General features: G+C 42.0%; 1 protein-coding gene across 2 annotated transcripts; it reads right to left on the reverse strand.

Annotated features, from left to right (window-relative positions):
- Nucleotides 1-1,016: 1,016 nt before the first annotated feature.
- LOC123148897 (uncharacterized) lies at nt 1,017-8,390 on the reverse strand. Of its 2 annotated transcripts, XM_044568420.1 has the most exons (4): nt 8,285-8,390; nt 7,673-7,764; nt 5,274-6,128; nt 1,017-3,583 (listed from the first exon to the last, which is right to left on the reverse strand). In XM_044568420.1, exons 2-4 carry the CDS (start codon nt 7,706-7,708, stop codon nt 1,355-1,357), a joined length of 3,120 nt encoding a protein of 1,039 aa, XP_044424355.1. In that variant the 5' UTR covers nt 7,709-7,764; nt 8,285-8,390; the 3' UTR covers nt 1,017-1,354. The 2 variants fall into 2 exon arrangements, with proteins under 2 accessions (XP_044424355.1, XP_044424356.1); XM_044568421.1 differs by lacking the exons at nt 7,673-7,764; nt 8,285-8,390 and adding an exon at nt 6,861-7,174.
- Nucleotides 8,391-23,708: the final 15,318 nt, after the last annotated feature.

A 23,708-nucleotide genomic window follows, 5' to 3' on the forward strand; every position in this document is an offset into this window, starting at 1 on the left:
AGGCGTGTGTGTCTCCTCGGAATTGCTTCTCCAATCACTCACCTGGAGAGGATTTGGAACAAGATTGACTAACTGCTTGCAACCTCTTCCACCAGAATCTGCATTGATGGGGACTTACCTTATGAGATTCGGCATCGCTACTCTTGTTTGTTGTTATGGACACCGCTGCTGCTCTGTTTGACACGACACTGCCTGCCGGCGAGAGGTGGTGAAGGACATTGGAAGATTGCAGGCAACTTTGGGAGCTTCCATTTACGCAGATGATGTTGCAAGTGAGATGCGCGCATGCAGCTGAGCGCCTCCTTGAGATCTTTGAAGCAGCAACAGGGCTCAAGACCAACTGGTAGAACATTATAGTGTTTGTTTGGGCTGTCTGATGATCCAGGTGCTGCTGCCATCTTCCAGGCCTCTACTCTACCCAGATGATCATCTCATCACCGTCCTTCCGGGGCTCTCATCGAGCCGCTGGATGCTGCCCTGCTGAACTGCTGTTCAAGCATTGCAATGGACGACGCCTGACTCTTCGTGATGCAATTACTGACAACAAATGGATGCCATTACTATGGATGCTATGGAAGGAAAGAAACGTCAGGATCTTCAATAACCTGAGAAGCGCTTCTGTCCTGTGCTCCTAGACTGCATGCAGCACTGGGCTCAATTTGTTCCCAAACCTACTCATGTATTGTTGTACTCCATCAATAATCGCGTAGAGTCCACCCACTCGCTGTTATAGTACTATATGACTTCATTGATGAGCAGCTAAGATTTTGCGCACAAGAGCGCATCAAACAGCTCAGAAAAATCGATCTACACATAAGAAAATCTTAATTGCCCAATCACCTATACTCAAATAGTTCAAAATGGCCATCCACCCATATAGAAGGGCATCTGAACCTATTGCATAATCTTGCATGGCACAGCAGAGCCGATGAACCACTAGCGGTTGCTCCTACTTTCAACCAAAAAGCATGCATGAGATAATATATATTACATAAAAAGTATTAAACCCTCAGGTATAAGAAAAGCGAACTGGTCAATAGCCCAATACGGTATCAACTCTTTCTACTCCAGTACAAGTTGCATTTCCCAATCCTTGATTGGCATACAAGTCTGCAAGATAAATAGAAACCAAGGGAGCTCATTGCAAGATGGTCAATCGGCCAACCATCTCCCCTCCTCGCCATCGCATTGTTATATTACATATCACAAGATGGGAGGCGCCTCCGAAGTGAAGATTAATCGACGCAGGCGTCTCCAGTTGAGGTCGAAGCCCTCAAATGTTCTCGCTGGATACAGATCGTCCAAATGCTGATATGGTGTAAGCTTACACCAACAAAAATGCGTAACGATCCGCTCACAGTTGCGCATCAGCATCCATGCTGGATTTGTCGGTGTCGCTACCGGTAGGTGTATGAACCGATTTTTTACTGGATTTGCGAGCTCGCTGGGGAGGCCTGCTTGTTCCAGGGCTTTTGGGTTCGCCCTTGCGCTTTCCAATGAGCCCCAAGGCAAGTGCTTCCAGAGCTTTTGCTGTGGGAGGCCTGTTTCTGGTTCCATGCCTCCGGGAATCCGCCTGCGGAGCCAAATCAGCTTGTGAACTAGCAGGTTGTACCATAGCCATGGGTCGTTCTGCTACCTCTGGATCACGGACCTGATCGCTGCTGGAAATGGTGGGAGCTTCCTCAGCCATCATGTAATCATCATCGTCTGATAAAGTGACACATACAATTGCACCTGTCATGCTATCAAGTGGTGTCTCCTGTTTAACCTGACCAACCGAACTACTAGCTTCAGCCCCTTTCGCAAATTTTGTCTCACCGATGGTGATCTTTGAATGAACTTCAGGCAGAGCATCGACCTTGCGCTCAAATGATTTGTCCTCATATAAGTTCTTCACTTTCATCTTCTCACTTGACCTGTCATTGGTAAGAGTGTTTGATGCACCTCTTATCTGCTCGCGTGGCTTCTCTGTGGAACATCTTGCAACTGTTTTGATCTGAGAATTACCAGAAACATCACCGACAATTGATTTTGATGAGGTTGGCAGTGGCTTGATTTTCTCTTTGATCTGAGAATTACCAGAAACATTACCAACAGTTGGTTTTGATGAGGTTGGCAGTGGCTTGATTTTCTCTTTGATCTGAGAATTACCAGAAACATCACCAACAGTTGGTTTTGATGATGTTGACAGTGGCTTGATTTTCTCTTTGATCTGAGAATTACCAGAAACATCACCGACAGTTGGTTTTGATGACGTCGACAGTGGCTTGGTTTTCTCTTTGATCTGAGAATTACCAGAAACATCACCGACAGTTGGTTTTGATGACGTTGACAGTGGCTTGGTTCTCTCTTTGATCTGAGAATTACCAGAAACATCACCGACAGTTGGTTTTGATGACGTTGACAGTGGCTTGATTTTCTCTTTGATCTGAGAATTACCAGAAACATCACCGACAGTTGGTTTTGACGAGGTTGACAGTGGCTTGATTTTCTCTTTTGCTGAACCAACTCCCTTGGAGAAAGGAAAGCTGCGCCGGCTGGTCTGGTCACTGTTACAGCTAGATAATTTTCTGCGCTTTGACACTGGTGATAAATACTTGCGCCTTTCAGTTTTTGTTTTGGGCTCAAATAAGCATGTCAAATCAATTTTGTTACCACTGCCATTAGAAGAATGACCATTGACTGGAAAATCTGAGCATGATGCAGTCACCATGTTTTGCAACGAATCAACTTGGGTTTCTTTCTTTACATTGTGCACTGAAAAGATTTCAGTGTCGTTAACATCAGTTGTAACTGGTCCACGATATTCATGGTCATCTGACAATCGACCATCTGCATCTGACTCCTCCGATGAACTGACAGTCACAACCTTGCGTGATTGGCGTGAAGGGACAGAACGAACTTTTGCATCAGCAGGTAGTCTCCTCATCTCCCTGACTCTGAAGGGCTCTTGTCCTTGTACCAAGGTAGTATCAATAATTGTGAACCTTGGAAGCTCCTGATTACCATCCAAAGGATCATCTTGGTTATTTTTCATGTCTGTGTCATAGCCATTTTCCTCAAAAGTAACATCATTACCGAATCCACCAACCTCTAGGTCAAGAAGGATGGGATCCGCTGCCACTCGTTTAAGGACATCGCTCACAGAATCAAAATAATGAGTACCTTTAGTGAGTTTACTTCTTGAGAATTTCTTTATACCTGGCACAAGAAACACAAGGGAATTCTTCGTTGTGCTGACATCTTTTGGCTGCTCTGAATGCCACCCTCTTGCAAGCAAACGGGGCCAGACAGCTTCCCAGAAAAGATCATTTGATCTTGTCTTGCTTCTTCTGAAATCGCCTGTTAAGAACTTAATTATCTCTTCCGAAGCAAGGGATGAACAGTCTTTGCCTGTAGGTATGTCAGGATGATTTGAAGGAACTTGGTTTGGCTTAGATGGGTCCAGAACAAATCCAGTCAAATCACGTTTCTCTTTACCAATTCCAACAGCCTCCACAAGAGCTTCTGTTCCAACAGTGGATTTCAGAGCAAAGACAAAATCTTCTAAAGATGTTTGTCCATCGTTGAAAGATTTGAAAATCTGCAACATGTGAAAGTAATACAGTTCATATGACAAATAAGATCCTTTTCAAAGGTTGACTATACTAAGAAAAAATCCATCCATGAATTATTGAATTATATGTCAAAATATTTTATGCCATAGAATTTGGTGGTTCTCCCATGAAATTAAGCTAGGAAAAAAATGCAAGTTACAGAAAGGAAAATATTTGTCTTTGGATCATCACAAAATTTGACTCATGTTTATCCAAGGAACAATAGCTTAAACAATCCAAGCACTTTTCAGAAAAAACTAGAAAAGAACCCAGAAAATCATGATAGCCAAATGCGGTGCACCTAAAATGGTTTTGATTTTCACGTTTAAGGTTCATATTCATAACAGGAAACCTATATAAATGCACCATAGTTAGATCTACTTATAAACAAGAGCAGGAGAGCACTACATGCAGAATAAAAAGATCAACAGAGTTATTCTGAACAGCAAAATTGATTGCTAGTGAAACATAACAATGTGTAAGGTGCCATATAACATGAAAGATTATTGTGTCTAATAAATCTGAATATGAAAGTTCAAACCAGAGAGCATAATTTAAAAAAACCAGATCACAGAGTCAGTTGAACTGGGCACAAACAGAACGGTTGAGTTCAATGGATTGGTTTCCCTCGAAGACTTGCATGCATAAAAAATGAACATGTGTGCAGCACCAGCAAGAACTCTTCTATATAAACAAAGAGAAGCAAGAAAAATGCAGCTAGCGCAAATGACACACTCTAATGTTCAAGAAGTAGCTGGTCTGACCAATCCAATTAGCATTCAGGTACTTGTACACACTGAGGGAGCAACAAGCATTGCTTAGATCCCTACACAGCAATGGGGGCTCATCGACGGCTGTTGTCACCGACAACTTCGGCGACAGCGATGTGGAGATGGCAGCAGAGCAAATTGTGCACCAGCCGTGAAGGGTTTGGCCCCGATACCATGTAGATGAAATTACGGGGGAATAATCATGTGTGTTCCCAGGGATACACTTTTTTATTAACTTGCAAATAGACCCTTACTAGAAATATACGAACATGTTGGGTTGACAATACAAACAACATAGTATTAAGTTGAATATAGTGCTATTGTTGAATCTGAGTGGCTAGTGTTGACAACCAAATCAGTGAATAGAACACGGTGGCTGGTCAACAACCAGTTCCTTTTAAATAACTGAGGTTCCCTGCCCTGGGATCACTAAAAACAGAGACTAGTATTGGCCAAGTTTCGGCAATGAATGCAGATAGGCATAGCAGTAGCAAAAAACTCCAAAATCATGAGCATTTCAATTTAAGGTATGTCAAACCGCATGCAATAAAGGCACTCGTTTGGTTCACTATGTTAAAAGATGTTAAGCCCTACACTATAGTATTCAACGGTACACATAATTTGGACTTACTCATTCCTTTCAACCATTCATTATAAGTTACAAAGAAAAACTGAAGAGATTTTTTTCCACAGAAACACAGTTTTTCTAGGGAGCCACAGAAACACAGCTAATTCTAGTAATATACACAAAATAGTGTTGAAAGTGACGGTCAGACTAACAGAACCTCAGCCGATCATGTGGATAATTTCATGCTGAGTCATTCCATAAGTATTAGTTAACCAGCTACAACAACCAAAGGCAGACAAGATCATTTTTTGTTGTTACATAGGCTAAGTTGCAACATACCTCCACCAACGAATCATGAGCTTCATCGAGTATTACAGATTTAAGACGAGAAATAATCTCCTGCTGCCGCCAACTTGTAAAAATGCGTTCACCGAGAATGCATCTCCTAGTTCGTGCTTTTCTGCAATCCGACCATCTTCTATACGCGTCTCTTTTGTAGAACTTTCCATAGTAGTAGGAAAGCACATCCCCAATAGTCTTGTTACCAAGGAACCTGCTCAACAGACTTAGATTTTTGCCGAAAATGTAAAGCCCGAGCAGAAAACATTCTGCCTCAATACTACTCCAAAGGGAAGTGGATGCACACGGCAGCGGAGTAAATTGATCAATTTCCCCTTGCTGCGTCATTGGCTTATTAGTAAAATTGTGGCCTTCTTGAGTAGAACATGAGGCCAAGTTCTCGGCATGTGCTTGATTACTGCCAGATTCTACATGATCTACAGGCACCATGGGCTGTGGATCCTGATATGTTGAATCATGGTCACTCGTATCATTGATGGTTGGACAAACTGAGTTTACAGGACGATCCTCATCCTGGCTGATGGCTCTTGCTTTGGTTTCTGAAGAATGATGCCTTCCTAATTCTTCCTCCTTACGGACTTCACTTGGTTCCCATGTAACTGGTATAGCTAACCCAATCGTAACAGGGTAATCAAAACCAGGTAGCACGCTTCCAAGCGTGCTGGTCATGAGCTGCTGACGCTCATCCTCTGTGGACAGATTCGGGATTTCTGCCTGGTGGTCACTCCCAATGCACGGACATACAGGTGCGTCATCATATATCACATCTGAAGCAAGGGAAACTTCCAGAGACAGTTGGTGTTCACCACTGTCTTCGAGTTCAACTGAATCCATCTACCAAAATCAGAACAAAAAGTAATTAGTTTAGATCACATATTTAAATTTGTATAAAGAAGATGCATATCACCGACATTAGTAACTAAGTTGACATTTTTTGGAAGAACCATAAGGGTGCACCGCTAACATAGCTCTTTGAGGACTTCAGCGAGAGAAAACAGATATTAGAAACAGTTGAACACATACAAAATTTCAGGCCTAAGTACCATCCGTTAAAATCCTTACATATACTACCAGTAATCTTAGGATGCAACACCTCTGTACCTTCTGATACAGACTGCGCACAACAAGAAAGTAGCAAACACTTCTAGGTAGAAACTTAACGCGTGTTCTAACATCGAGCAACTTTAGTAGAATCGTAACGCATGCCAAAGCTCCACATTAACCCCGGAAGCAACCCACGCTCATGTGAAACATCCCTCTCACACAAGACTGAAGGCCAAATTGGGGGGAGGGGGGCGGGGGGTGCAAACTTTGGCCGAAAATAAACATTTGCAAAAGGCTTGTTGTTCATGTCACAGTTTCCAGCCATGCCAGCAACGATACTAACAAAGATAAAACGCAACCTCGACGAGGGCAACGAGGGCTAGGTTCCAAGCTTCGGAAAGTGTCACGACAGGGTGGCGAAACAATGCTGACCAAACAATTACCACTAACCACCCCACCAACAACGAGAGTAACGCGCGCTACGACGGGACGAACAAGCAAGGGTCGGGGCGCAGCGCAGACCTTGCGGTTGCCGGATGACGCGGCGGAGGAAGGCCGGACGGAGGGGGACGGCGGCGGCGGGGGAGAGCAGGAGGAGGAGGCGACCCCGCGAGGGATCTGTCGCGGGCGGTTGCGCTCGCGCGGAGGACGCGACGTGGGGGCCGGCGCGCGGGAGAGGACGTGCGGGCGCGTCGCCGGCGCCGGCCGTCGCTGCTCGCTGGCTGGCGCGGAGGAGGGAGGATATACGTGCGGTGGAGCGGGGCCGAGCGCCGGCGCTGGTGGTGGTGGTCGCTGCTGCAGAGACGAGACGAGAAGGGGATCGCCAGCCAAATCGACTACCGAGGAGTCAGTCCGTCGCGCGTGGCCGCCAAGGCCCGCTCGCTCCGTTCGGTGCGGCCCACTAGCCCAGGCCAGATCGCACGGGCCTCCTTCTTCTGCCTAAAGATAACTACTCCCCTAAAAAAACTTAAAAGATAACTACTTCTCAAAAAACAAACCTAAAGATAAGTGATCTAAAACATCTGGTACTAATTTACAGAGAGAGTACTAGTAGTTATCTTCTATTGTCGGGCCCACAACTGAAAATCGGTGAGGGGTGGGAGACTTTTGGAGCCTGTCCCAAGAGGGATGCGCCTTGCAATGTGTGCTCGTGTAAGAGTCGTTTTGAATCCTATAGAAATTATAGTACAATCCAGGCAAATAGAGAAAATCTCTGAAAAATAAAAACTTGCCATCCTTGTAACACAGAACTAAACATGGCAATTTTTGGGACGTTGGCAACAACAAAAATTCCGTTCACATATGTTGATCATAGTATGGGCAAAAATACTAACCAAAGAGCGGAACTGCCGGGCATCCACCTCCCGCATCCTTGCCTGCTCCACCTCCCAACTTCACATGTCCTCCGCCGCACAAGGTCGATTCCCTGCCAGAAACAACATTGATGTCCCCATTGAAGGAGCAAGGTCAAGCGTTGGCAGAAAAAAGGGTAAAACATCATCCGGGCATGTAATATAATGTTCACGACAACAAGATCTGTCGACTCCCAACAAATCCCCAAGTCCATGCCGTACCGATCTTTCTGTTCCATTAAGAAAAAGCAAAATCGTGTGTATTGGCATCGGAAATCAACATGCATCGTGCCCCCCACACCCCACTGGCCCCTCTTTTCCTTCAGCAAAGCAAAAACATGTGTGCGGTGGCTAGAGAAAAGGCTTGCCCCGCTACTAAATTCAGGTCGTCGTCTAGTCTCCCTCTGGTGAAATCGAACGAACGCCCCAGAGAACCTCTCAATTGCGCTAGAATGTAACAGATGGAGTAGTAAGGCAACCAAAAAGGGCCATCGCTTGAACCAAAATCCGTGCTCGTCCTCGCATCGCCGAACCCCCAAAAAATTTCGAGCCGGAAATCCCTTGCGAATAGGTGAGGAGGAACGATGAACATACCTTGCCCGAAGGAGCACATGGCCGATTTCAGGGGGCGTCAGTGTATTCTCTAGATCTCACGAAGGGGCGTTGGCGGAGCGAGCAAATGTGGTTGGCTGCAATGGTGGGGATATAGAGATGGGGTGCGGTGCTGGAGCGAACGATGAGTCACCACGCCACGCTGAGTGGTGCCACGCTGGCAATGCACGGAGATTCAGATGAGGTGTCATACTGAAGCGAGTGATCAGCATCGTGTCACGCCAGAAATCAGTTTCTTACCTTTTTCATCTTGCCAACTAGTATATATATATTATATTATATAAATACCCAGAGGAGCATATCCAACTAATCTCGTTCAATCTAACGACTGATTGCCTCAATGGCAAGCGCTAAACATGTTTATCGCGCAATAAATATTATACCAAATATCAATATCAGGGATAATCACATAATTATCATGCAGCTAATATTTTATCGAATACAGTTAATATTCTACCAATATCTTTAAAACATATATTCTACTCCTGTCCGGTGAAAAGTGTACATATAAAAATTTTAGGACAAATTATGAAGTTGAGTAAAAAATGCATTGGAAAGGTGCAAGCCACCAACTCTCGTCTTTAATTACCAAACCCCCAATGAGCTAAATGCATGTACTCCCTCCGTAAACTAATATAAGAGTGTTTAGATCACTAAAACGCTCTTATATTAGTTTATAGAGGGATTAAAAATTAAGAAGGCCATGTGTAGAATGTTATTAATCTTGATTACCGTGTGATGAGAGAGAAATATTTTTTTTACTTTAAGTGCATTGAAAAGATAGATACATTCTTTTGTGGACAAATTTTAAAGCCAAATGTATACTCTTCACCGGACGAAGGGAGTACTCGTTTACTCAGGGAGTACCAAATATGAATGTGTATTGCACGTACACCTATATTAGTTATAGAAATGAGATGGTGTGTATCTGAGTTCCTAATTAAAAGAAAAGAAATGTTATTTGATGGTTGTGGTAGGAAATTTCTACGCATCCGCTGTTGGGGAATGTTGCATGAAAACAAAAAAAATTCTACGCACACGCAGGATTTATCCATGAAGATGCATAGCTATGAGAGGAGGAGCATCTACATACCCTTGTAGATCGCTAAGCGGAAGCGTTTATCAATGCGGTGGATGTAGTCGTACACCTTCACAATATGTCCCGACCAAGTACCGAACGTATGGCACCTCCGTGTTCAACACATGTTTAGCTCAATGACGTCCTCGTCTTCTTGATTCAGCAAGAGAGGCGAAGTAGTAGATGAGTTCCGGCGGCATGAAGGCGTGGTGACGGTGGTGGTGAAGAACAATCTCCGCAGGGCTTCGCCAAGCACAACGGAAACTATGACGGAGGATAAACTAGAGGGGGCAGGGTTGCCGGCAAATGGCTTGGTGAATCTTGATGTGTTCTAGGTGCTAGCCCTGCCGCTCTATTTATATGTTGAGCCCTGATGTCTGCTAGAACTACGTCGGTAATTCCCCAAAGAGGAAGGGATGATGCAGCACATCAACGGTAGGTATTTCCCTCGATGATGAGACCAGGGTTATTGAACCAGTAGGATAACCATGCAACACTACGTGAATGGCACCTGCACACAAATAACAAATAGTCGCAACCCGACGTATTAAAGGGGTTGTCAATCCCTTTCGGGTAACGGCGTCAGAAATTGACAAACGGATGTGAGAAAGTTGTAATAAGTTGATAGATCGAACGCCAAATAAAATAAAGTGCAGCAAGTTATTTTTGGATTTTTGATTTAATAGATCAGAAAATAAAAGCAAAAGAAAATAGATCGCAAAGGCAAATCTATTAAAGAAGAGACCTGGGGCCGTAAGTTTCACTAGTGGCTTCTCTAGAGAAAAATAGCAAACGGTGGGTAAACGAATTACGGTTGGGCAATTGATAGAGCTTCAAATAATCATGACGATAATCCAGACAATGATCATTATATAGGCATCACGTCCAAGATTAGTAGAGCGACTCCTGCGTGCATCTACTACTATTACTCCACACATCGATTGCTATCTAGCATGCATCTAGTGTATTAAGTTCATGGAGAAATGGAGTAATGCAATAAGAACGATGACATGATGTAGAAAAGATCTATTTATGTAGAAATAGACCCCATCTTGTTATCCTTAATAGCAACGATACATACCTGTTGGTTCCCCATCTGTCACTGGGATCAAGCACCGTAAGATCGAACCCATCACAAAGCACCTCTTCCCATTGCAAGATAAATAGCTCAAGTTGGCCAAAAAAACCCAAATATCGGAGAAGAAATACGAGGCTATAAGCAATCATGCATATAAGAGATCAAAGAAGACTCAAATAACTTTCATGGATAAAAAGATAGATCTGATCATAAACTCAAAGTTCATCGGATCCCAACAAACACATCGCAAAAAGAGTTACATTATAGGGATCTCTAAGAGACCATTATATTGAGAATCAAACAAGAGAGAGGAAGCCATCTAGCTACTAACTACGGGCCCGAAGGTCTACAAAGAACTACTCACGCATAATCGGAGAGGCACCAATGGACATGATGAACCCCTCCTGATGGTGTCTAGATTGGATCTGATGGTTCTGGAACTTGCAGCGACTAGAATTGATTTTCGTCGACTCCCCTAGGGTTTCTAGAATATTGGGGCTATTTATAGGGTAAAGAGGCGGTTCGGGAGGCAACCGAGGTGGGCACAACCCACCAGGGCGTGCCTCGGCCTCCAGGCGCGCCCTGGTGGGTTGTGCTCCCCTCGGAGCACCCCCAGGTGCTTCTCCGGCCCACTGGATGTCTTCTGGTCCAAAAAAATCCACAAAAAGTTTCGTTGCGTTTGGACTCCGTTTGATATTGATTTCTTGGAATGTAAAAAACATGCAAAAAACAGCAACCGACACTTGGCACTATGTCAATAGGTTAGTACCAAAAAATGATATAAAATGATTGTAAAACATCCAAGAATGATAATATAACAGCATGGAACAATAAAAAATTATAGATGCGTTGGAGACGGATCAGCATCCCCAAGCTTAATTCCTGCTCGTCCTCGAGTAGGTAAATGATAAAAACAGAATTTTTGATGTGGAATGCTGCCTAACATGCTCATCTCATATTCTTTTATTTATAGCATGGACATTTGGACTTTTATATGGTTCAAAGCAATAGTCTAGTTTTGACATGAGACTTAAATACTCAAGCATATCAACAAGCAACCATGTCTTTCAAAATATCAACGCTAAAATAAGTTATCCCTAGCCCATCATGCTCAATCATTGATCCATTCATGAAACACACTCGCATATTAGCTACACCCAATGCTCTAGTACGATCATAGTGCCCCCTAGTTGGTGCTTTATAAGAGAAGATGGAGACTCAAATTAAAAATAAAAATTGCATAAAGTAAAAGAAAGACCCTTTATGGAGGGAAGTAGGGTTTTGTAGAGGTGCCAGAGCTCAAAGTGAAAAACACAGAGATAAAACATTTTGGGAGGCATGCTTTTCCTGTCAACGAGAATGACCGAGAAGTTCCCAATACTTTCCATCCTAGATAAATCATAGGCGGTTCCCAAACAAAAGTTAAAGTTTATTCCTTTTTCAACCATATTTTCACTTTCCATGGCTAGCCGTTGATACGTCTCCAGCGTATCTACTTTTCCTAATGCTTTCCTCTTGTTTTGGACTCTAATTTGCATGATTTGGATAAAACTATCCCCGAACCGACGCTATTTTCAGCAGAACTACCATGGTATTATTTTTGTGCAGAAATAAAAGTTCTCGGAATGGAAGAAACTTTGCGAGGAATTTTTATATCAATAAAGAGAATTTCTGGAGCGAAGGACCACCAGAGGGGGGCACCTGGGTGGGCACAAACCACCAGGGCATGCCCCCCTCCTGGTGCACCCAGGTGGGTTGCCCCCACCTGGTGGCCCCGCAGACCCTGAAACCTACGCTATAAAATCTATTTTTCCAGAAAAAATCAGGGAGAAAGAATTATCATGATCCACGAGATGGAGCCACCGCCACCTCCTGTTCTTCATCGGGAGGCCAGATCTGGAGTCTGTTTGGGGCTCCGGTGAGGGGGGTCTTCATTATTCGTCATCACCAACCCTTCTCCATCGCCAATTCCATGATGCTCCCCACCGGGAGTAAGTAATTCCTTCGTAGACTCGCTGGTCGATGAGGAGTTGGATGAGATTCATCATGTAATCAAGTTAGTTTTGTTAGGGCTTGATCGCTAGCATCCACTATGTTCTAAGATTGATGTTGCTATGACTTTGCCATGCTTAATGCTTGTCACTTAGGGCCCCGGTGCCACGATTTCAGATCTGAACCGTTTATGTTATCATCATTATATACATGTTCTAGATCCGACCTTACAAGTTATAGTCACCTACTACGTGTTATGATCCGGCAACCCCGGAGTGACAATAGTCGGGACCACTCCCGGTGATGACCGTAGTTTGAGGAGTTCATGTATTCACTGTGTGTTAATGCTTTGTTCCAGTTCTCTATTAAAAGGAGGCCTTAATATCCCTTAGTTTCCAATTGGACCCCGCTGCCATGGGAGGGTAGGACAAAAGATGTCATGCAAGTTCTTTCCATAAGCACGTATGACTATTTACGGAATACATGCCTACATTATATTGATGAACTGGAGCTAGTGCCGTACCGCCCTAGGTTATAACTATCTCATGATGAATATCATCCAACAAATTCCGATCCAATGCCTACGAATTTATCTTATATTGTTCTTGCTAAGTTACTACTGCTATCATCATTATTGCACTTGCTACAAAACTATTGCTATCACTGTTACCGTTACTACTGGTGCTATCACTACTATCAAAACTATCATATTACTTCGCTACTGATCACGTTGCTGCGGAGAATTAATCTCCAGGTGCGGTTGAATTGACAACTCAGCTGCTAATACCTTCAAATATTCTTTGGCTCCCCTTGTGTCGAATCTATAAATTTGGGTTGAATACTCTACCCTCGAAAACTATTGCGGTCCCCTATACTTTGTGGGTTATCAAGAGCCGTATCCAGCTAAGACTAAGATTTATCCCTCTAAGACGAGGGGAGGTAGGAAACTACCATCCAGTTCTGCTTTGGATTCACCTTCTGTTATAAGTAAACTAGCAACACCACCACATGCTATTAATCCTCATATGTCGCAAGTTATTGATGATGCTACTTCTGCTATGAATGATACTTATGATGATGCTAGTACCTTGCTTGATGATAATGATGTGCCACTTGGTGATTTTCTTGATGAACGAATTGCTAGAGTAATACAACATGATGTTGTTGAATCTGATGATGAGCTTGAAACTAAAACTCCTGAAACACCTACTATAACTAGCCTTCCTAGATATGAATTGCCTAAGGTACTGGAAGGTTATGTTATGAATGAGGAGACAACTAGAGACATCCTTGCTTGCAAGGATAGAGATGATCTAGAGAAATTATTATGCAAGTACAAAGAAAAATCTAGGAATGCTAGAATGCAATATGATCCTAAGTTTTCTACTTCACCTAACTTTATTGACGATAAGGATTATGAATTCTCTGTTGACCCAGAGTTGATTACTTTGGTTGAATCCGATCTTTTCCATGGTTATGAAACTGAAACTGTTGTGGCACATCTTACTAAGTTGAATGACATAGCCACCCTTTTTACTCATGATGAGAAGACTCGCTATTACTTTATTCTCAAATTATTTCTGTTCTCATTAAAGGGAGATGCTAGAGCTTGGTACAATACTCTTGCTCCTGGTTGTGTGCGTAGTCCCCGGGATATGATTTATTACTTCTCTGAAAAATATTTCCTTGCTCATAAGAAACAAGCTGCCTTGCAGGAAATATTTAACTTTGTGCAAATTAAAGAAGAGTATCTCCCACAAGCTTGGGGGAGGCTTTGCCAATTACTTAATGCTTTGCCTGATCATCCTCTTAAGAAAAATGAAATACTTGATATCTTCTATAATGGACTAACCGATGCTTCTAAGGATTTCCTAGACAGTTGTGCTGGTTGTGTTTTCAGGGAACGAACTATTGGGCAAGCTGAAGAATTATTGGATAACATATTGAAAAATTATGATGATTGGACTCTTCCTAAACCACCGGCTAAACCCTCTCCGAAGAAGAGGGGTATATTATATCTCAGTCCCGAAGATATGCAAGAGGCAAAGAAATCTATGAAGGAAAAAGGTAATAAAGTTGAGGATGTTAAAAATTTACCTCCTATTGAAGTAATACATGGGCTTAATACACCACCACCAAAGGTGGTATAGGTAAATTCTCTAATTAAGTTTAATGATAATGACAATCCTCGCAATATGCACCCTAGCCAATGCCTTTATGAGTTTGAAAACTATATTAGAAAACAAGATCACTTCAATGCAAATGTTATTAAACAACTGAAATACAATTTTGATATGATTGCTCGCTTGAGTGACTTATTATTTAGAATCTAAAATTATGTTAGAGGTGTTGGAAAACATGGTTCTATGGTCCAAACTCAGTTAGAACAAGTTGCTAAATCACAAAGAAAGTTGCTAGATGAAATGAATAACAATATACACGACTTTGCTGTTAGAGTAGCAACTAGAGGAGGTAAAATGACTCAGGAACGACTTTATCCTGAGGGACACCCAAAAATAATTGAACATGATTCACGAATGAACAACATCACTGCACCTAGTCCTTCTAAAAAGAAAAGGAAGAAGAAAAATGATAGGACTTTGCATGCTTCTAGTGTACCTGAAATAAAAAAACCTCCTGATAATGAAGTCTCTATCTCTGATGCTGAAACTCAACCTGGTAGTGAATACTCACCTTCTGATAATGACGAAGTTCATGAAAATACTCAAACAATAGTAATGAACCAGACAATGATGTTGAGATAGAACCACCGGTTGATCTTGATAACCCATAACCTAAGAATAAAAGGTATGATAAAAGTGACTTTGTGGCAAGAAAACATGGTAAAGAAAGAGAACCGTGGGTTCAAAAACCTATGCCCTTTCCACCTAAGTCAACTAAAAAGAAAGATGATGAAGAGTTTGAACGCTTTGCTGAAATGCTGAGGCCAGTCTTTTTGCGTACTCACTTGACTAATATCTTGAAAATGCCTCCTTATGCAAAGTATATGAAAGACATCATCACCAATAAGAGAAAAATATGAGAAGCTGAAATCTCCACCATGCTTGCTAATTATACTTTTAGAGATGGAGTACCTAAAAAACTTGGAGATCCGGGATTACCAACTATACCTTGCTCTATCAAAAAGAATTATGTGAAAACTGCTTTATGTGATTTAGGAGCTGGTGTTAGTGTTATGCCTTTCTCTTTATATAAAAGACTTGATTTGAATAAGCTCACACCTACTAAAATATCTTTGCAAATGGCTGACAAATCAACTGCCATACCTATCGGTATCTGTGAGGATGTGCCCGTTGTTGTTGCTAATGTCACTATTTTGACTGACTTTGTTATACTTGAGATGCCCGAGGACGACAACATGCCGATTATCCTTGGTAGACCCTTCTTGAATACTGCAGGGGCTGTTATTGATTGCAATAAAAGCAAGGTCACATTTCATATCAACAGTAATGAGCATACGGTACATTTTCTGAAGAAACAATTCCAAGTGAATGGTATTAATGCTATTGAAAAATCTCCGACAACCACTATTGGAAGTTTTCAACTACCTCTACCTACTGCCAAAAAGAAACATGAAATGCTTATTATTGGGGACATGCATATCCCCGTTGAGGTAACTTAGTGATTTACGAAAGTTCTTCGGTTTCATATTAATCGAAAGTGGTTGTTAATAAGACCTGATCACCTTATTAATGGATCATTTTTTGAGAGGTATGAAGTTGATGAATTTAGTAAGAACTACCTTCTGTTTTCTGTTTTTAGTAATTAATTAAAATGAAATGCCATGTTTTGTCTGTTTTTTGAATTTCCTGTTCAATAAAAAATGGTAAAAGTTCTCAGAATGCTCTGAAAAATTAATACAATTTTTTCCGAATATTTAAGAATTTCTGGTGCAAATAATATCAGAGGGAGGTGCACTAGGTGGGCACAACCCACCTGGGCACGCCAGGACCCCCAGGCGCACCCTGGTGGGCTGTTGTCCCCACGTGGCCCCCCTTACTCATCTCTTTACATCACATCATCACCTACCTCCAGAAAAAAATCTCCATTGCTCTCTCTCCCGTGTTCTTGCTCTCAAACCCGTGGATTTCGATCTATTTGCTCGAAGCTCCGTTTCCGAAACAGTTTCGGGGGATTGTTGCTTGGTATGTGACTCCTCCGTTTGTCCAATTAGTTTTTGTTTTAGTTGTTTATATTTTGAATAATTAGCTACTCCTGGTGCTGCTGTAGATGAGCTTGCATGTTGAATTCTTAGAGTTATAAGTAGTTTGAATGCTTGCTATGGCCTCTATGTATCCCTATGAGTAGTTGGTATCACTTTTGTGAAGTTTTGTTGAGAAATTTTTTGTGGACTAAAAATTTCAGAATTTTTGTTCATAGGAAAAACATGAATATATTTAGGAAGTTTGGTTCCAAGAAGAACTCCAAGGGAGTTATTGGGGAGTCATCCGATAGTGATCTCCACCCTCGGAGGTTGGCGGAAGTACGGCCGCGCGAATGGCCGCATATCCCGTTCGTGGAAGAGGCTGGAATCCTTCAGGAGTTCACACAATATGCTGCTAATGCCAGCCTCACCGACTTCATCGCAGCTGAATGTGAACAGTATCATATTCTCACAAACATCTTTGTTCAAAGTTTTACTTTCCTTCCTAGGAACAATCCTCCTGAAGTGCAGTTTAATTTATATGCTGAAACCCGTTAGATACCACTTACTGAATTTTGTAACATATGCATGAACCCTTCTGACAGAAGTTTAGTTGAGCCTAGGCCGATAGAGTTTGAGGCCTTTTATCGTACCTTGACAGTGGGAGATGAGAAAGGGGTGTCGGCTATCACTGCCACTAGCATACACTTTCCTACCTTGCATTATTTTGCTTTATTTATTGCTAAGTGTTTGTTTGCTAGAGAAAAAGTAGGTGCGCTCAGCGCACCAAACTTTGTTGTTTTATGTCGTGCACTAGAGGGCGACAACACTTATAGCTTGGGAGCTATTGTGGCACGTCGCCTCCACGTTAATAAGTCCAAGGGTAAAATACATGGTTGGATTTTTGCTACTCATTTGGCAGCTCACTTTAATGTTGAGATACACCTCCATGATTAGCCTCCGACCAAGGTTTACTTAGATCGCGCAGCCATGGATCACCACCATTTTACTGATATCGAATCTCCTAACATCCCTATTCCATATAACCTGGTTTTTACTGTGAGGACTCGTGATATTATTCCATTGCCTGCTCCTGCTTTGTTTGATCCTGTTGCCAGGGGCGAATATAGGATTATGCTTGCGGACATCCTCGCCTACCGAAATGACTAGGCTGCAGCAGACGAGGAGCCTTAGGAGTGGGATGCATGGATGCCCACTCCTCAGCACCCCGACTACTATCCAGGCTACTGATCAGTTACCAAGGTAGGCCAAAAGCCTAAGCTTGGGGGAGTACATGTTTCTCACCGACATCACATTCATGTTCACACATCTCACTCAAGTTGTCGGTGTTTACACTTTTTTATTGTATCATCCATGCTTAATTTTATTTTCTTGCTTTTTTCTTGTGTGTTTGAAAAACCATAGAAAAACAAAAAAAATAGTTGTAGTTAATTTACTTTCTATGCATGCCTCATATGAATAATTGTTGATCTAATAAAGAGCCCATTTTACCTTGTCTTCTCCAATTGAATAAAATGTTTCCAGATTCGAGCTTAGTCCATGGCACACTTGCACTATTATTATTTTCATATCATTCGGTCGTGCAAGTGAAAGGCAATAATGGCAATATTCAGTGAACTGGTCGTGGCAGAGAGAAACGGTATGAACTCGACTTGTTCTGTTTGTGTAAATATGTTTAACCTAGTATCCATGATTCAGCCCATTATATGATTAAACATGTTTGCAATGACAATTAGAGATTATAATTTCTCATGCCATGCATAAGTAGCTAGGAGTGGATAATGACTTATCTTGGATATCAACATTGCGTTAAAATGATTGTGATGTAGTGTGATGATATGGTATCCTCCTCTGAATGTTCGAGTGGCTTGACTTGGCACATGTTCATGCATCTAGTTGAATCAAAACCAACATAGCCTCTATGATATTTATGTTCATGGTGTTCATATCCTACTCATGCTAGTGTCCAATGTTACTTATGCATAATGCATGTTCATGACCATTGTTGCTCTCCAGCTGGCCGCTTCTCAATCTAATTACTAGCCTTTCCTATACTAAGTGGGAATTCTGCTTGTACATCAAAACCTTGAACCCAAGTTACTCTAGATGAGTCCACCATATCTACCTATATGTAGTATTACCTTGCCATCCTAAGTAAATTTGCATGTATCACCTCTAAAAACTTATAATAAACATCCTTTTTGTGTGCCTGGATCGTTCATGGAATGACAGGAGGTGGTCGGTATCTTCCATGCTAAGCGTGTTATTCTCAGGTTGAGTGTTTATTCACTCGCCATCGCACGAGAAAAGGGTGGTAATAGGGATGCCCAGTCCCAAGCTGCAAACAGAAAAAGCTTACAAATAATCAAACAAAAACTCCCAATGGAGCCAAAACATTTACTTCTATCGCTTGGGAACCGCCACTAGCGTGCTTAGCATGGAAGATATTGATAACTGATGGTCGTGAAGTAAATGAGAAGGGTGCATGTCTCAAAATATCATTTACCTCTGTTTTAAAACTTGAGCTCTGGCACCTTTGCAAATCACTGCTTCCCTCTGTGAAGGGACTATCTATTTACTTTTATGTTGTGTCATCACCTTCTAAAATAAGCGCCAGAACCTGAGAGCACTGCTGTCATGCTTATGCATTGTGTGCAGCTAATGTTGGGTGCATCATGATTGGATCTTTTCTACCATGAATTACAATGTTTAGTCGCTGCTTGAACTTTGAAAGTGCTCTGCATATATGTTTTGCGGTCTCAGAAAGGGCTAGCGAGATACCACTATTGTCATATTATATCATGGTTGTTTTGACAATGTGTTGTCGTTTGAGATTGTTGGGGAATGCAGTATTTCAAAATTTTACGTACGATCATGCAAGATCTATCTAGGAGATGCATAGCAACGAGCGGGGAGAGTGTGTCCACATACCCTCATAGACCGAAAGCAGAAGTGTTTAGTAACGCGGTTGATGTAGTCGAACGTCTTCACGATCCAACCGATCCAAGTACTGAACGTACTACACCTCCGTGTTCAGCACACGTTTAGCACGCTGACGTCCCACGATCTCTTGATCCAGCAGATGCTCGACGGAGAGTTCCATCAGCACAACGGCCTGGTGACGGTGGTGATGTGATCCGCACCGGGCTTCGCCTAAGCACCACGACTATATAATCTGAGGTGTAATCTGTGGAGCAGGGCACCGCACACGGTTAAGAGAAACTTGTGTGTTATAGGTGCCCTCTCTCCCCACATATATATAGGTTGGAGGGGGGAAGACGCAGCCGTAGGACGCCCCAAGTAGGCTGAATCCTACTTGGGGTGCAAGCCCAATTCGGCTCCCCCCTTCCTTATTTCAACATATGGGAAGGAAAGAGAAGGGGGAAGAGAAGGAAAGGGTGGAGGCCGAACCCTTCTCCTTCCTTTCTTCTTCCCCTTCCTTTCCTCCTACTCCTATTCGGCCCAGGAGGGGAGCACCAGCCCACCAGGGGTTGGTCTGTTCCTCACTTGGCCCAATAGGCCCATAACTGTGCCGAGGGGTGCCCGAAACCCCTTCCGGTGACCCGATATCACCCGGAACCATTCTGGTGTCTAAATATCATCAACCTATATATGAATCTTTACCTCACGACCATTTCGATACTCCTCGTCATGTCCGTGATCTCATCCCGGACTCCAAACAAACTTCACTCACCAAAAATACATAACTCATAATACAAATCGTCATCAAACGTTAAGCATGCGGACCCTATGGGTTCAAGAACTATGTAGACATGACCGAGACACATCTCCGGTCAATAACCAATAGTAGAACCTGGATGCTCATATTGGCTCCTACATATTCTACGAAGATCTTTATCGGTCAAACCGCATAACAACATACATCATTCCCTTTGTCATTGGTATGTTACTTGCGTGAGATTCGATCATCGGTATCATCATACCTAGTTCAATCTCGTTACCAGCAAGTCTCTTTACTTGTTCCATAATGCATCATCCCGCAACTAACTCATTAGTCACATTGCTTGCAAGGCTTATGGTGATGTGCATTACCGAGAGGGCCCAGAGATACCTCTCCGATACTCGGAGTGACAAATCCTAATCTCGATCTATGCCAACCCAACAAACACCTTCGGAGACACCTGTAGAGCATTATAATCGCCTAGTTGCATAATCTCATAGTCAAAGGAATATGTATAAGTCATGAAGAAAGCAATAGCAATAAAACTGAGCGATCAACATGCTAAGCTAATGGATGGGTCTTGTCCATCACATCATTCTCTAATGATGTGATCCCGTTCATCAAATGAAAACACATGTCTATGGCTAGGAAACATAACCATCTTTGGTTAATGAGCTAGTCAAGTAGAGGCATACTAGGGACATTCTGTTTTGTCTATGTATTCACACATGTACTAAGTTTTCGGTTAATACAATTCTAGCATGAATAATAAACATTTATCATGATATAAGGAAATATAAACAACAACTTTATTATTTCCTCTAGGGCATATTTCCTCCAGTCTCCCACTTGCACTAGAGTCAATAATTTAGTTCACATCATCATGTGATTTAACACCAATAGTTCACATCTTTATGTGATTAGTTCACATCGCTATGTGACTAACACCCAAAGGGTACTAAGGTGTGATCATGTTTTGCTTATGAAATAAGTTTAGTCAATGGGTCTGCCACATTCAGATCGGTATGTATTTCGCAAATTTTTATGTTTACAATGCTCTGCTTGGAGCTACTCTAGCTAATTGCTCGCACTTTCAATATGTATCCAGATTGAGACTCGGAGTCATACGGATCGGTGTAAAAGCTTGCATCGATGTAACTCTTTATGACAACCTCTTTATTACCTCCATAACTGAGAAATATTTCCTCAGTCCTCTTAGGTAACTAAGGATAACTTTGACCGATGTCCAGTGATCCACTCCTGGATCACTATCGTACCCCCTTGCCAAACTCATGGCAAGGTACACAATAGGTTTGGTACACAACATAACATACTTTATAGAACCTAGGGCTGAGGCATAGGGAATGACTTTCATTCTCTTTCCATTTTCTGTCGTGGTCGTGTTTTGAGTCTTACTCAACTTTACACCTTACAATACAGGCAAGAACTCCTTCTTTGACTATTCCATTTTGAACTACTTCAAAATCTTGTGAAGGTATGTACTCATTAAAAAAACTTATCAAGCATCTTGATCTATCTCTATAGATCTTGATGCCCAATATGTAAGCAACTTCACCGAGGTCTTTCTTTGAAAAACTCCTTTCAAACACTCCTTTATGCTTTCCAGAAAATTCTACATCATTTCTGATCAACAATATGTCATTCACATATACTTATCAGAAAGGCTATAGTGCTCCCACTCACTTTCTTGTAAATACATGCTTCACTGCAAGTCTGTATAAAACTATATGCTTTGATCAACTCATCAAAGAGTATATTCCAACTCCGAGATGCTTGCACCAGTCCATAGATGGATCGCCGGAGCTTGCACATTTTGTTAGCACCTTTAAGATTGACAAAACCTTCTGGTTGTATCATATACAACTCTTCTTTAATAAATCCATTAAGTAATGCAGTTTTGACATCCATTTGTCTGATTTCATAAAATGTGGCAATTGCTAACATGATTCGGATAGACTTTAAGCATCGATATGAGTGAGAAAATATGATCGTAGTCAACTCCTTGAACTTGTCAAAAACCCTTTTCGACAAGTCGAGCTTTGTAGATAGTAACACTACTATCAGTGTCCGTCTTCCTCTTGAAGATCCATTTATTCTCAATGGCTTGTCGTTCATTGGACAAGTCCACCAAAGTCCACACTTTGTTCTCATACATGGATTCTATCTTAGATTTCATGGCCTCAAGCCATCTATCGGAATCTGGGCTCATCATTGCTTCCTCATAGTTCGTAGGTTCATCATGGTCCAGTAACATGACTTCCAGAATAGGATTACCGTACCACTCTGGTGTGGATCGTACTCTCGTTGACCTACAAGGTTCAGTAGTAACTTGATCTGAAGTTTCATGATCATCATCATTAACTTCCTCACTAATTGGTGTAGGCATCATGGAACTAATTTCTGTGATGAACCATTTTCCAATTCGAGAGAAGGTACAAATACCTCATCAAGTTCTACTTTCCTCCCACTCACTTCTTTCGAGAGAAACTCCTTCTCTAGAAAGGATCCATTGTTAGCAATGAATATCTTGCCTTTGGATCTGTGATAGAAGGTGTACCCAACTATCTCCTTGGGGTATCCTATGAAGACACATTTCTCCGATTTGGGTTTGAGCTTATCAGGTTGAAGCTTTTTCACATAAGCATCGTAGCCCCAAACTTTAAGAAATGGCAGCTTAGGTTTGTTGCCAAACCACATTTCATATGGTGTCGTCTCAAGAGATTTAGATGGTGCCCCATTTAACGTGAATGCAGCTCTCTCTAATGCATAACCCCAAAACAATAGTGGTAAATCGGTAAGAGACATCATAGATCGCACCATATCTAATAAAGTATGGTTACGACATTCAGACACACCATTACGCTGTGGTGTTCCAGGTGGCGTGAGTTGCGAAACTATTCCACATTGTTTCAAATGAAGACCAAACTCATAACTCAAATATTCACCTCCACGATCAGATCGTAGAAACTTTATTTTCTTGTTACTATGATTTTCCACTTCACTCTGAAATTCTTTGAACTTTTCAAATGTTTCAGACTTATGTTTCATTAAGTAGATATACCCATATCTGCTCAAATCATCTGTGAAGGGCATAAAAATAACGATACCCGCCGCGAGCCTCAACACTCATCAGACCGCATACATCAGTATGTATTATTTCCAATAAGTCAGTTGCTCGCTCCATTGTTCTGGAGAATGGTGTCTTAGTCATCTTGCCCATGAGGCATGGTTCGCATGCATCAAGTGATTCCAAAAGCCCATCAGCATGGAGTTTCTTCATGCGCTTTACACCAATATGACCTAAACGACAGTGCCACAAATATGTTGCACTATCATTATCAACTTTGCATCTTTTGGTATCAATATTAT

Source organism: Triticum aestivum, chromosome 7A (assembly GCF_018294505.1).
Source record: "Triticum aestivum cultivar Chinese Spring chromosome 7A, IWGSC CS RefSeq v2.1, whole genome shotgun sequence".
NCBI lineage: Eukaryota > Viridiplantae > Streptophyta > Magnoliopsida > Poales > Poaceae > Triticum > Triticum aestivum.